Genomic DNA, 14,954 nt, shown 5'->3' with positions numbered 1-14,954 from the left:
GCTCACCCCTACCGCCGGTCCGTTGGTACGGGAAGCCCCGACATCCGAGGGAAAAAGAGAGTCATCACCACTGGCACACCAATATCCAGGCCTTGTCCAGCGGCGGCGGGCATCGATCGAGAACGGCCCACCGTGGACCACCAGCCTATGACCGAATCGAGACGACCAGCCGAGGGAACAGACCATCGACTTCATGGTTTTGCTGCTGCACACAACACATGGACGGATGGCAGCGACAGCACCCAGCGTAAAGCGATAAGAGGATTTATTCCTCCATTTTCACTTACACGTCTCATGTTCCGGCGTGGCCCGGGTGGTGGCCATTGTCAACACAATCTTCGGAACGGACGCCTTCGGGTGGATCGCTGCCGCGACAGTGTGCGCTTTGATCCACTTTTACGACTGGAATCTTTCGCGTGCCAATGATATCAGCGCATCAAGACGAAAAGAAAAGAAAAGAAAAGGAAAAAAACGCCTTCATCGGTCAGTTTCTTTAAGGGAGCTTATAATTTGCGCCTCCTCACCGACACTCACATTTGGCCCATCGCCTGGCAAGGGGAACGAGTCGTCGCCTTTCGTTCTTATCACCGCCCAACGCATGACGGATGTGTGACCAAGAGGTTTTAAACTGGGCTCGGCCCATGCAATCGTGCTTCATTCGTTTCTTTTTCCCGCTTCCTTTCGGCCAACCCGCAAGACACGATGATCGATCCGAATGGCTGCTTGAAATAGCATCTGAAAAATGTGACGCGAAACACTTGCCCCACGAATGTTTACACCATTTGTGACCGATGTACGTTTGGTGATACATGGGGGGAACATCAATTTCATTTTGGAGTTTTATCTTGTCACCCTAAAGGAAAATTTTTCTAATTATTTATTTGCATTTCTACCGTACTGTTTGATCGCCTTTCACAAACGATGTATTTAATGATATTTGTCAAATGTGGTTTCTTCAAATTCCACAGAAATCTGTATGCTTTGTTGCCCAAAATGTTGTTAAACTTTTCAAACAAGGCATTTTTTTTAACATTAAAATACATTGCTTTGGAATCTTTCCAGAATACATTTCAGCGATAATTTTAACTGCTCTTTTTAACACGCTATAGCTTCTCTACTCTACAAGATTTTCCCAATCGGTAAACGAGAATTTTTTAGTATACTTGTTTACTATGTATCTTTTGGCAGTTTTAACTTCTGATGCCCAAAAGTTTGAATCCTTTTCATCTTTTATATTTTCGATATCAAAAATATGTGCTTGGAATCTAATATATTATAATCACTTATTATTTTAAAGTTGGTTATTTAATTTTTTTTTACTTTTAAGATGGAAAACATAAACATAATTTGTTATTTTAAAGATGATAAATTGTCCTTGATGTTGCGGACTTTATAAGTTTTTGTAGGTTGTTTCCGTCCTGTGCTTCGTTCCATTGTTTGCGTCGTTGCCACATAATGATCTTAATTGTTCGTTTGAGAAACCCGTACAAGTGTTCTCATCTAAACTTGAAATATAATTTGTTTACGGTTTTTTTTAACTTATATCGTTTCTAAGTTCCTGTAAATTTCATGCCTAAAGTAAAACGAATGTGTAAGAATGAAACAAATTTCATGGCTTAAATGTTTTTCGAACACAAATTTACGTTCAAATAATGTTAATAATGTTGTCCAATATTGGATCGAACGCCACTCAGCATTGGCTTCTAGTTGAACGGCCAAATGTGTGCCTATTGTGACTTACGGACCAACATTGTATACCAATCCGAAGGGGCGTACGACGCTGCTAACTGCCTCCGATAAGGTTCCATAAACCGCGAATAGCCGGAGCCAGTGTTTGCAAACAGTATTATCATACCCGCGAAACGTTTGCGGTTTCGAACTGTTATAAGAAAAAAGAAAGAACCAACGTTTGCTACCGTGCATCGATATCGATAATGTCCCACCACCGATAAAACGGGGTTGAAACCGAACCGACGACAACAAACGGTGTCTAATTTGTCTGTCGCGCACGGTTGGACAAATGGCCAACGGGAGGGTGGCACTCGACCGCGCGGGCTAGCCCACACTTTGTTACACACGTACTTGTGTGGCCGCAAATCTTCCATCTGATGGGTTTTGGTTGCCCATCGATTGAATGTACGAGTTTTCTTTCCCGCTCCCGTGGCAGTTTTCGTTCATCGCAAACATTGCAACAACGTGATTGTCGAAAAGCCGCGACTCTTACCACGACTTCGGTGAAGAAATGCAAAAAAAATACTCCAACAAAAACCCGGTATGTGTAAGAGATAACCACCCTGGGTCCATCGTGGCAGAAGCCAATGCCAAACGGCGAAAGCCATGCAGCCGAAAGAACCGTGCGCGGGCCCGATCTTTCTCTCCAACATGGCGGCTGCCGGTCGTTTCGTTCTGCCATTTGCCACATGGACTGCGTTGGTTTTCCTGTAATTTATGCATACTTTTCGCCGGTTTTGATGAATGCTGGTATCGTTTTTGTTGTTTTTTTTTATCTTTTCGCTTCACGCTCCCCGGCGCGATTCTTCGGTTCTTCTTTTCCGTCACGACGACTTTAGTTATTCATGTTTCACGTGTCGTGCTGCCGTTCGTCTCTTTGGTCGCTTACTTGCTTGCCTTTGCTTACGGACGAAAGATGAGCATAACAGCGTAACATTTTTTCTTACTTAGCATAGCAATTCTGTGACTCGCAGGTCCGATGATGGGAAGGTTGAGTTGATTCGTTGCTTTGCAACATGTGTTTCATGAAGAATTCCTACAAATCGTCACACGGTATCTTGCACGTTCTAGGAATTGATCGTATTTGAAACGAGCGTAAAGTTTAGGAAAATATTTTTACTATAGACATTGAAACTATTTAATTAAATTTTTCATATACGGAACGGGCAAGATGTTACAGCTTTTCCCTCCCGAAAACTACCCAATACTAAACCTCAATTCTAATTCCAAATGGTTGCCAAAGAAAACTACCGAAATGGTTCCACTCTACCGATTTCCGTGGATTGGAATTGGATCACTTGTCGAAAACGGCGTTCATACATGGCGTGTTCGGCGTGTCTCTTATGACTCCGTTCGACCGTTTTTTTTTCATCTTTTGCAGCCAAGGCAATATGATGCGCTACCGCTGCCTCCTACCCCCCCCTAAAATCGCCACCGAATGCTGCGTGTTGTCGTCCGAACCGGTACACGATGGGGTTTGGATGTGCCGACGCTCACTCTTTCAATCGAGCTCTCGTTTTATTTTTTCTCCGCGACACATACATACTTTTGGTTCCTTCAGGCGAGTTCATGTAACGGTATTAACTTGATACTCGGCTCCCAGGCTCGCGAAAGCCGCCTGCCTCGGCTCACTGCCGTATGGAGTTGGATTTTTTCTCATATGATTTGCTTCCCCCCACCACCACCACTGGTTTGGCCAACATCGGGGCGCATTCCGCAATACCATTTATGTGCGTTGCACGGGGTCCGGAAAAACAAGACACCAGAGCCCCACATGGGCAGCGTCTCCCATATTCCATTCCCGTGGCCGGTTCTTGGCCATTTTTTTTTCTTCTTCTTCTGTTCCACAGGTTCCGTTTCCCAACCGTACAAAACGGGCCCGGATACAGATGAAAACCAGAACTCCGCCACCAGAACCGCTTGCCGGTGCTTTGGTCTGGGGCGGTCTGGGCGACATATGTGCGTTTTGGTGTGCGTCCTTTGCCGAGAGCTGGGCAGGAAGAGCGGAAAGAAAGAAAAAAAAACCCCGGGCGCACGGAAGGATATCCACGAACGATTCAAACAACATGTTGTTGCTGCCACCGTCGTCGTGATGCCGTTGCCAAACTTTTATGGCCCTATTATGGTGCGTTATATTTTTATCGCACAAGATTTCGGCCCCGGCCAGTAATAGTTGTTTCCACTCCACGCCGGTGCGGCAACATGCGTCGTCCTTTTTATTGGCGGTGGTTGCTGGCCACCCGTTCGGAGAGTGTTTCACTCAATGGCAATAGAGTTTCGTTTTGTTTTTCCCCGTTTTATTGTTCGCTTCACTGCTCAGATAAAGTAATTGTGCGCACAACAATCATGCTTCCTGTTGTAGCTACGTTTAACCAACGTTTATTATGTTTGTGAGGTAAACAATATGTTTTGCTTCCTCTTTTCTTCAAACACAAATGGTCAGATTTCTTTTAATTTGTCATATGTTTAATATTTCCTGACGGATTCATTCATTTTCCATTACAATCGAATCTCTAACTTATGTAATGTTGAACTCATTGTAATTTTTCTTGGGCATAATCACAAAACATTTGTTGCCTTTTGAATTTCAATTTTTAATTTTACTTAAATTTTACCGTATCAAAGTAAGAATCAAAGAATTATCCCTACCTTACACATTCCTTATATAGTGTTTGATGTAATGTATGCCACATTATTGGTCTCGTTAACGCATTCATCTTTTAATGTTATCCAATCTACGGTAGAACGTAGTATGATTTGAAGACAATCAAATGTAAGTTCTGCTGCCGATGATTTGGTTCACAAAAAGGGGAATAAAATTATATTCCAGATATTTATGGGAACGAAGAATTTTCCAATCAATAACGCCAACCACTTTACCAATGCTACATCAAAGCCCTTCCGAAGCCGAAGATGGATCAAACCGGTGGAATTTTATCGTTCCAGACAGCGGGTGAATCAATTCGTCTCGGTGGATTATTGAACGGCTTTTAAAAGGATTCGGGCTTCGTCAAACAAGTAGCCCTTTGAAGCGCAGCATTCGCCAATCGTCGTTGCCATTCTTGGAACAATGCTTCGAGGTACGGGGGCGAAGAGGTCTATTTGCTTTTGCGAAAAATCTAAGTGAGCCCTCCTCTTGGTGGGGAGAGGGTGCTTCTGAGAGGAGTTGATGGTTACTGCTGTGAGTGACAGCCGGGCGTACCGTCCCGGTTGCCATTCGACAGATATCTGTTCAGATCGAATCGAAAGATTTACACAATCCAAACTCGAGTTGTAAGGCAGCTTTTTTCCCAGAATAGGGTTAGGGTATCTAATAAAATATTTAATATATTCTTGGGTGGTACTGCTGGGTGGTTCCAGAAAAAAGGGGAGCAATTTTATTGCTTTGTAAGAACCATAATAATGTTAATCCTTCGGGCGGGTGTAATTCCCAATGCGTTTTCCATACACTTTTCTGAGCGATTTCGATTGTTTTTCACGTACGTTTAATTTACTCACTTTCCGAACAAAGGACTCCCCCGTCCGAACGTCCCCTCGGCCGAACGAATTATTCATCCTGCGTACCGCTTGATGGTTCCGAAATGTGGTACTGCTGCTATTGCTGCCGCCGGTTACTTAATTCCTTCTTTTATAGCACACTTTTTTTTCCACCCATCCACGCCCACCCCCTCGGGGGTGTCGGGGGGAAACTGTGGGGTGGGCAACCTGCTGCGGTATCTGCTTAGAATTGATTGATGTTTTAATGTGTTGTAGATTAGATACTAATCCAAAAAATTTCTTCCTGTTCCTTCCTATTTTGACACGTACTTTCTCTTTCCGTTTTCTTCCAGACGAATTAACCCCACGAAATCCAACCCCCAACAACAACAAGAACCAACCGAAGCGCTTGTGTGCGTGTGTGTGTGTGGCTGTGGCCGCGACCCCTCAGTATATCGGCGTGCTACTCCTTGGTGGTGGTGGTGGTGGTGGGTGGCGGTGACGCAAGTGGTGCGCCCTGAAGGTCGCCTAGTGGAAGTGATGCGCAGAAGAAAAATGAAACACCCCGTCCCGGCCCACAATACCCCGCTTAATCGAAAGCCACCCCCACTCGCTCTCTCTCTCTCTCTCCTGCACTCCCCCGAAAGTACCGCCTCCACGTAAAACCTGCTTACCGAAAGTGCACGGAACCCAAACCATACCAAACAGGAAAGCCACCATACAAATCTGTGGAGAGAAACACACTTCCAGTGCTTGGTTGCTGCTGATCGAGTTTCTTGTTTATGTTGTTTTTTTTTATTATTCCTGCGGACTCTCACAATCGAATAGCGGAGCAACACAGAAAGAGAGAGAGGGAGAGAGACCGAGAGAAATGTTTTTTTTTTTTAAATGAGCAAAAAATTATCTAAGCGGAAAAGGATACGTTTCGCGAGGCGCACGATGGATGCGAGATTTTATTATTCATCCCGTATCGCTACATAATTGAATCTTTTCCCACAAACCCTCCACGCGCTCGTCCGACACGCGCCATCTCACATCCACGCGCTGCTACCGCTTAGTGACATGTGAACCGTTCGTACGTTCTGCTTCCGACGATCCTGGGGATCCTGGCTTGAATCACGCACACCTACCTACTATTACGCCACAAAGCCGCAACTCATCTCACGCCGCTTTCCACGTGCCCGAAGCGAAAAACTCCAACAAACCCCTCAGCAGCAGCAGCAGCAGCAAAACTTTCCCTCCTTCCGGGCCAAACCTGGCTGGGAGGGGAGGGGTTTCTGCTATTAAACCCAATTTCGGTTCAACCCGCACTTTGGTTGTTTTTTTTTACAAATATATTTCATTTGCCGCCAGCATTCCCCACCAACCAAGAAGCCCACGTTTGCCACCCATGCCTCGGCCTCGATTAAACTGGGAATGGCTTTCGGATGGATGTTTCGTTGATTTCGTGTTGATCGCTTTTCGATTGACGTGCGGCTACGGCGTTGGGTTGGGTGTAATGTTTAGACAGAGGAAGGGCATAGAAAGGAGCACAAGAAAGAGGTTCTCCCTACCTTGAGAATACGGGAGGAAGTTCTTTTTTTTTTTTTTGAGCGGAAAAACATGTTTCTTCCTCGTTGTCCTTTTCCAGTACCGCGTTTGTACCGAAGAAAAGCTTTGCGCTCGGAAGGATACAATTAGTGGGAGGCAAACAGACCCCGGGGAAACGGTTAGCGAAGTCAATTGAGGGTTAAAATTAAATTCAATGTAGTTTTGCGATGCTTATCCGATAAGAATTGGTTTCCTCCGCTTCCGTTTTCCAGTTAAGAATTTTTCTTTCTTTCAACATCCCCAAGCTAAGGTGAAAAAAAACTCCTGACGAGGGTGCTGTATGTGTTGATGTTGTACAATTTTCCACACCATCAGATAATCTGGGCTTCGGCAGTGGCCCGGCTGATGCCAAGTGTCGCTGACCGTGTAATGATGGTGACAGTAATGGCTTAGGAGTCCCTTTTTTTTGCGCGCCTTTTCCCTCTGGATACGCGCGTTGCTTTCGACGTGCGACGAAGATGGCGCTTTCGGGGAGTGGATTGAAAAACCTGCCCAGGTCGCCTCGGTGGCTAAATTTATGGCTGAGCAGAACGGAAAATTAAAGTACCATATAATGGCAATGAGGAAAAGTGAACGGCCAGAAGGAAGGAAAAAATGAGGGAAACTTTTATTTTCCTTTACCCTTTAGTTCGCGCTCTCTCTGGTGCGCCAGGAGTAGCCACACGGGGTAGAAACGAGCGACGAGAACTACGGATCCCGAGGAACGAACCGCTTCCGAAGTGGCGTCACTTTCCACGAAGAAGCGCAAGAATGTTGAATTTACTTTTTAAATTCATTTAATCCATCTTGAGCGATGACATCGTTCATAAAGCGTAGGAGAAATTCTTTTGAACTCTTTCAAATTGGATGTTTTTGCTTGCCCCCTTTCGGGGACAGTTTTCTTCGCCGAGCAAAGGGGTTGTTTTCATCCCAGGTTTGTTTGTTTTTTTTTCCTTTTTGGGTAAAAATGTTGTTATATTTCGTGCCACTGGTCCTTCGCATCATTCGCTGCTCCTTTTTTAGAACGAAAGTATAAACTTCGCGTGGCGGGAGAAACGTGGTTTATGGCCACTAATTGACGGAAGGATATTTTTAATTAATCAACATCGTCCCTTTTATGATGCGGACAGTTTTCCGATAAAGGATAATAACTTAAGGCGGGCAGGATTGGTGGTGGAGCAAAAAGTCATACTCAAGCACAACGTCCTGCGATTGTGGTGTGTTGTCCGAGCGCGTGGAGTGGTTGTGCCCGTCTGATAATCGTGATCGGGCATCTGTTCCGTACCCGATCGACAAACGACAAATGCCCTTTCTCCATTGGAGAAGAAAAATATTACAGCATTCGGTTCGAAATATTTCAGTCGACAAAAACAAAACCGCATACACCCGAAGAACCCAAAGTGAACAATACTCCGTGACGGCAGCCGATCGACACGATTCCCCCTACCAAACGCCTTCGCTGTTGCTGCAGTGCTGCGAAATAGAATAAAAAAAACCCCCGCGCGTGAATAAAACAGTGTGCGAACGCTCGCAGAAAGCGAAAACCCCTTTTCTTGGCCCCACCGTTCCGTACCCGCGAGCATCATTGAGTCGTTCAGCGAAATGGAGGAATCCAAAGGCAAGCTCAACGATATCAATCTGTCCGATGATCCGGCGATCACCCTCACCATCCGGCTCATCATGCAGGGAAAGGTAGGTTTTATCGATGTCTTACGACATTCATCTACGGGTTGGGGATCGGATGCGATGGAGGCATTTCAGTTGGGGGTAGATTATTTTAAGGATGTAATTTATATCATTTGAGATCGTTCTGGATATGCTACCTTCTTATAGGTGGCTTATCAAAATATCATAAAAGAATTGAAAAATTTATTGCAAAAAAGTAAAACTTTGCGTGGCAGTTCTTGTTTACGTTTTGTAAGGCAATTCGACAAGTCGCGTCGAGGACGGCCTCGTTGACCCAGAATCATCTAAATCAAGGGTTCATGTTGGGGGGCAGATACCTCAAACGATGTATTAATGTTTTGAAAATGATACTAAACAGCTTTAAAAGCTGTTCAAAAAAAAACTAAACAGCTTTAAAAGCAGGGGATCAGTTATCTAATACAGAAAGTAACATAAAGACAAGATAACGTATTTTAAAGTTTAACATTCAAACAATCATTAATTTTTATCTTTATTTTTATTTTAGACTTTTTCAACATAAATCTACGTTCGTTATACTTTTCAATAAATTTTTTCACTATAATTAACATTAACCACCACTCAAATTATATAAGAGTGGCAAAATTTTGTTGGCATGCTCTCTGGAATTAACATAAACGAGCTTTTGGATGTTTTGAATATTGTAAACCATATTCTGTTTGGTAATGGTGTCGAAAATGGTATTCCTTCAGTGTTGAGTTACTGTGGATGCAAAGTTTACATGTTATTTTTCCGATTAGTTCTGAGCGAGATTCACGGGAAATAGGAATTTTAGAACGATCAATAGGCAACCTGATTTGCGATCGAAAACGTCTAATAACAGTAAACGAGGAAGTTGCCTGATTACTGACCACATCATTCAATACGTACTTTTTTAGGAAGGAGGAGGGAGTTTTTTTTTCAACGTACTTTTTTAGGAAGACAAAGAGTAATATCGTGAACAACTGCGATAAGAATTCAAATGTTTTTGTTTTTGGTCTGTTTGCCGGACTTTTCCGACCCTTGACCTCAATCATGAAAATGGTCTCAGCAAGTCCTTCCAACGATGAAAATTAGCACCCAGTGAACGGAATCAAATATCTCCGGCTGTGTAAACTATTAACAAGATACGATGAAGCTTAGCAACTGCAAATTAAGTTACATAATATGCTGATCAAAGCAATTTTGAAATAAGTGTAACGCCCCAATGAGTAAAAAGCAAAAACTTACCAGGAAGAAACACAATGTCGAAAAACCTTGCCCTCTCCTACGCGGGTTTGCCCGTGAGCATACAAAAAAGTAAACAACCTACTAGGAACTAGAAAAAATGCCAAATCTAAAGGAGCATCGAGTAAAGTTTTTCTTTAGAATTCGCTTCGCTTTCTTTCGAGGCCGGCCAAAAGTAAGAAACAACGCTCGTGTCGTGTCCTTTTTCGTAACATTTTCCCGTTCGGCGAACTTCCTGTCTACATGTTGAGCCCAGTAATAGAAGAAACCAAAGGGGGAGGCCAGGGACAGGGTTTTCGTTGTTACGGAAGTGGACGAAAAAGTCGGAGGAACTCGAGGAAACAACTTTTTTCCCCATTTTTGTACTATTGTAAACCCTCCAACGCTCGTGAAAAAGTCATCCTTCGATTATCTCGGGCTGCTGCGAAGAAGGAGGGCCCGGCCGAAGGCGGGGGGCGAAGATGCTCGATTGTAGAATCGCGCGTGGCTGAGTATACGGCGCGCTCGTTCTTTTCATTTAGCATGAGAAATTGTGCTGCCATAGCAAAAAAAGAAGACTCTTTAATTATACAGCACTTGAGCGAGTGCGACGTACCGTTGCGCGGATGGCGTGGTATCGTGGAAAGTCGCCACTAACCATCCTTCACTCGCCCTTACACCATTGCTATCGTTCCCTTTGCAAGCTTGAGCTATTGCGTCTGGATCAAACTCACGTGCTGTAGCTGATGCTGGATACCAAAAAAAAAGGAATACGAACGGGAAACTCAACTCTCGGCTCGACTACGATGGATATATGCTTTATACATATTCAGCAGGACTACACAGACAGGCAGCGATAGCGGCAAATACAGAAGAGTCCTCACCGGTTCGGCCAAGTCCAGCAGGCACCCCCGATTCATCCTCCGTCCCCTTTGCCCGGGAGCCTTGTGGCTCCCTATCATCAGGTTCATCATTTTCATGATCACCGTCGAGCGTTTCGCCATCAAAAGGATTCTTTTCCGGGCACTCGCCCTTCCCACCACTTCACCGGAAGCCGGCTATAGGATACACTCACACACACACACACAAAGGGAACGGGAAGAAACAAAAAGAAACGCCCGGTTTTTGCTTCCCATTTTTTTTAACACTGACTCACGTTTCACGCACTAGCAGAGGAAGAGGAAATGAGGAGTAGGAAGAGAAGGAGGAAGGTATCGTTGCTGAAGAGTTTATGCATGTTTGAAAGGTGGAAATCCCTGGACATAAGAAGGGTTTCTGGCTCGCCCCGCTTAAGGGCCCTCCCCCCGGTGCTCGGGTGCACGATTATGATGCGGGTTCCGGGCGGGAAATTTTAGACGAATATTTTTCTCCCCTTGCCAATGTGCAGGTTTTGAAAGCCTTTATTTTTTCGCTTCGCCCCTGTCGGTAGAAATTCGCAGCTTAAAACGTGCTTTGTTTTATGCGTTTGTGGTTTTGCTTTTAATTACACCGGGATATCACACTTTACCATGTAACTACACTATTTGAATGTGTGTTATTACGAGCAGCTGAATGTAGAATCAAGCTAGATTTAACACGATGGCAGTTTTAGTACATCGTTTTAGTACAATCATTTACTGCCAATGGACGACATAGAAACTTTTATAGTATTGCACTTATGTAGTAATAGACTATCGAAGTGACAAATAATTATCTTCGAGGAAGTTTTTTTCTAATTTCCTTCAAACAAGGTTTAGTATTTGTATTAACTCCTTGACTGCCATGGCTGTCACTTTTGATAGCCAGCTGTAGTTCTAAAAAGTAGTTGTCCAATAAGTAAATGAAAATGCAACATAAACATTATAGTAACATTGAAAAATAATTCTTTAGGAAGCTAAGTCTTTGCTTAGCCGTAAAATACCGTCGGTTTTATATATTATATAAACAAATTTAATATAAAAAAAAGTGTAGAAAAAGTGTGTGTGTTGACGACGATTGGTCCTGCCACCCACTAAATGTAATATGAATATCGCTCGGGAATTTGTTATGCTTCATTTTTACAATAATGCCATCGAATCACAAATTATCAGTAGCTACAAATTTATCTGTAAACCCTGTTTATTTACATTCTTCATTGGTGTACTTTTCGTAGCACGAGTCCCTCATTATTTTTCCCGAAAACTGGCATCCTAGTGGAATAAATATTGTGATAAAATAAGTTTTTCCTCAATTCCCGTCGCACAGCATCATTGTTCTAGCGATATACTTCCGTAAAAATAATAATCTCCCGCCGGCCGAGCCGGTAATATATTTGGCTGGTTGAGGAACCTGAATTTAATTTTTTCAGCACATTTTTGTTCCGCGTCAACACACGCAAGTAGCTGGCCGCAGTGAAAGTGTCGCAATGAGGCGGCCGCATCGTGGAGTGGTATTAAAATTCGCATTTATTTTCGTCCGCGTTCGCCGACACATTCGTTCACGTGGCACGTGCTGCGTTCATTGCGTGCCGGGAAAGGACTGTTGCAGCTGAAGGGTGTTTGTGTGTGTGTGTGTGTGTGGTGGGACAGTGTTCCGATCGTGACCGATAATTTATTATCCCGGTCCGGTGGGGGCCATTTTGCCTCCTGCCGCATTTCGGCATCGCTGATCGGCTCCGATCGGCGGGACCACTGGAGCATTGTTTTTGGGGAGGCTTATCCTTTCGGCATCCTGTCGGTGGATTTTTGGGGGACAATTTACCGATACCCATCGAACGATGTGCGTCATGTGACAGAGGATTTAGTTGTCACACTGCGCGTGTGAGTGATCCGGACTTCGCCGCCGGACTTCGGATAGTTTGATCTCAGGTGCGCACCATGGGGGTTGGCAGCGATGTGTACGATACAAGCACACGGTTTTGGCGTTATGTTGCAACAACCGTCTGTTCGTGGTCGCCAGTCGGAGAAATGCCAGCACACACATTCGGGTACACACCGGTCTGGCTTGCGTCTATATATATACGTCAAATCTAAGCAGGACTATTCCGTTAATTAGTCCGCATGTCCGAGGCTGGGCGGAGAAAGAAAACACTCATCTCTCCCCGCTCATCGTCTAAAACGTGCCTATGTACACTGAGACGGCAAAAGCGAAGTGGGTTGTTGTTTTATTTAATTTCTTATGAAAAATGTTGAATTTCTTATACCTCCCCCCGTGATCTACTCGCTCGTGAGCCACTACTTTTGTAAGTAAAATATGCGTAGCATTTTCACTCCCTGGCTCTGTATGTCCCAGACGAAATACCCTGTTTTTTTTTTGCCGTGACGATGTGCCACTCATCCCCGGACGCTCTCTCTCTCTCTCTCTCTGGTTGGTTGGTGGTCACAACGTGACGTAGAATTAATGCGTCCAGGATCGGGACAACGGGTCCGGTGGAAGGTGGAAGCATGTTTCCGTCGAAAGGTCTTTCACTGCCGCTAGGTCGCGCGGGTCTAGACGCGAGCCGTGGCTCACCGGGCGGTCGAGAATGCCGGGTCGTGATCATCCCGACATAAGAGGCCTTTCAAAACCCACGACCAACGGGGTGAACCAGTGGCGGCGGGGTGGTTCCAACTTTGAATCTTTTGTTGCGGTCCGCGGCACGGCAAACACATCACACACTACACATGCCATTACCCCTTTACGCTCTGGCCGGTGAAAACCTGGCAACCCCGAGGACGACGGTCGACGTTCGGTAGCAGAAGATTCTAATTGGATTCGGAACGGAATGCGGCCGGTGCGAGAGAAGAATGTTTCTTATCCACTACCGAACGGGGGACGACGACGATGACGACAACAACTGGCAGCTATCCTTGAGACTGGGACTCCTCGGGACGATGACGCGGAAGCATAAATGTCCTCGAGTGACGACCCCGCTCTTGGTGAAAGTTTGTGTCGCGAGGAAGAACCGTGGTGTGTGATTTATGGCTAATTAAATTAATTGAATTGCACACCGCAAACGAGGGGAGTCCATAGCGTTTGTGTTTCCTGCTTTTATTTTTCCCCATCATCAGCAAACTGCTTAAATCTCAATCGGGCTTGCAATGGGCTCTCTGCGGGAAAAGCTGCCAAATGCGTTGCGAAAAGTCTTTCGGAAATGTCAGACATGTGAGCTCGCGAGTCCTTTCGCTTATTGACGGATCAGTTCACTTGAGGATTTTTTTTAAATTCAATGCCTTTGGCTTTGTTCGTCTTTGTGGAGAGCTTTAAAACGCGGATCACCACAAAAGACATTTAAATGTTTCGCAAAACGTAGGATAGTCGTTACTAAGGCGAAAATAGTGTTTCTGACATGGCAGTGTACACCGTGACAAATAGTTGGCAGCGACGTCCGGAGCACGCCAGCTCCGAGCTGTCAGAAACAATACCTCGTCGGTGCCTGAGACAGACATTTTAAATCCGTGCGTACTTGAAATATGGAAAGTGAAGTGCCTGATATTGGCAGGCCTTAAGCGCACTTTGAGACATGAAGTATAGTGTCTTTATTTTGTTTTGTTTAACACGTTCCGTACCGCGTCACCCAAATATGGGTGACAGCAGTTCTGGTTCTAAAAAGTTTTTGACCCATAAATAAATGAAAATGGAACATAAAATTTATAGTTATATTAAAAATAAGGTGGGGGTGCCCATGGCGCAGCGGTAGCGCGAGGAAACACCACACCACAGGTGTGGGATCGAATCTCGAGTCTGGCACCCTCCGGTATTACAAACGGCTGACCACCGATCTATAATATACCGTCTTTCGGTCACACAAACTCTCTTCGGAGAGAGGCCTTGTCCCATTAGGGGATGTCGTGCCACATAAAAAAAAAAAAATAAGTTATTTGGTAAGCTAAGTTTTTGCTTGGCCTTCGAAAACAATCGGTTTAACAAATATTATAAACAAATTGTAATTAAAAAGATTGTACTAAAAGTTGTGCTAAAACACTTGGTACGCAACGTGCAAAGGAGAGCAAAAGAACCAAAGCATATTACAAGCCACTCCTTCTTTTGCCTCCGTTTCTATTATTTTTAAAATAATTTAATGTTTGTCTCATTTTCATGAAAATCAATAACTTCACGGGGAGGACATTTCGCCTTTGATTGATTCCTAGAAAAATACGTACATGTGGGCCACCCACTGTGCGAGTTTACCCTTTCTCCCCCGAAGTGTCGTTTGCAGTCAGCAGGCATTAAAATCCCAGCGCTGGCGTCCGGACGCATTTCTACGGATTCGCAGGCAATTGAATTACGCAAAAGCTGGCATGTGATTTTTGTACGAAAATCATTTTCAATTTCAAAGGACTCGCTCCCTC

At 44.6% G+C, this 14,954-nt stretch overlaps 1 protein-coding gene across 1 annotated transcript in view; it reads left to right on the top strand.

The window, feature by feature from the left end:
* LOC131282601 (poly(rC)-binding protein 3) overlaps positions 1-14,954 on the top strand; it is a 58,395-nt gene that overhangs the window by 3,852 nt on the left and 39,589 nt on the right. The window contains exon 2 of the mRNA XM_058312107.1: positions 8,139-8,469. Within this exon, the coding sequence (XP_058168090.1) occupies positions 8,380-8,469 (90 nt within the window). The 5' untranslated portion in view covers positions 8,139-8,379. The remainder of the gene's footprint in view (positions 1-8,138; positions 8,470-14,954) is intronic.

Source organism: Anopheles ziemanni, chromosome 2 (genome assembly GCF_943734765.1).
Source record: "Anopheles ziemanni chromosome 2, idAnoZiCoDA_A2_x.2, whole genome shotgun sequence".
In the NCBI taxonomy this organism is placed as follows: Eukaryota; Metazoa; Arthropoda; class Insecta; order Diptera; family Culicidae; genus Anopheles; species Anopheles ziemanni.
Note: the sequence above shows the minus strand (reverse complement) of the source record. Positions and strands in the feature narration are given on the sequence as shown.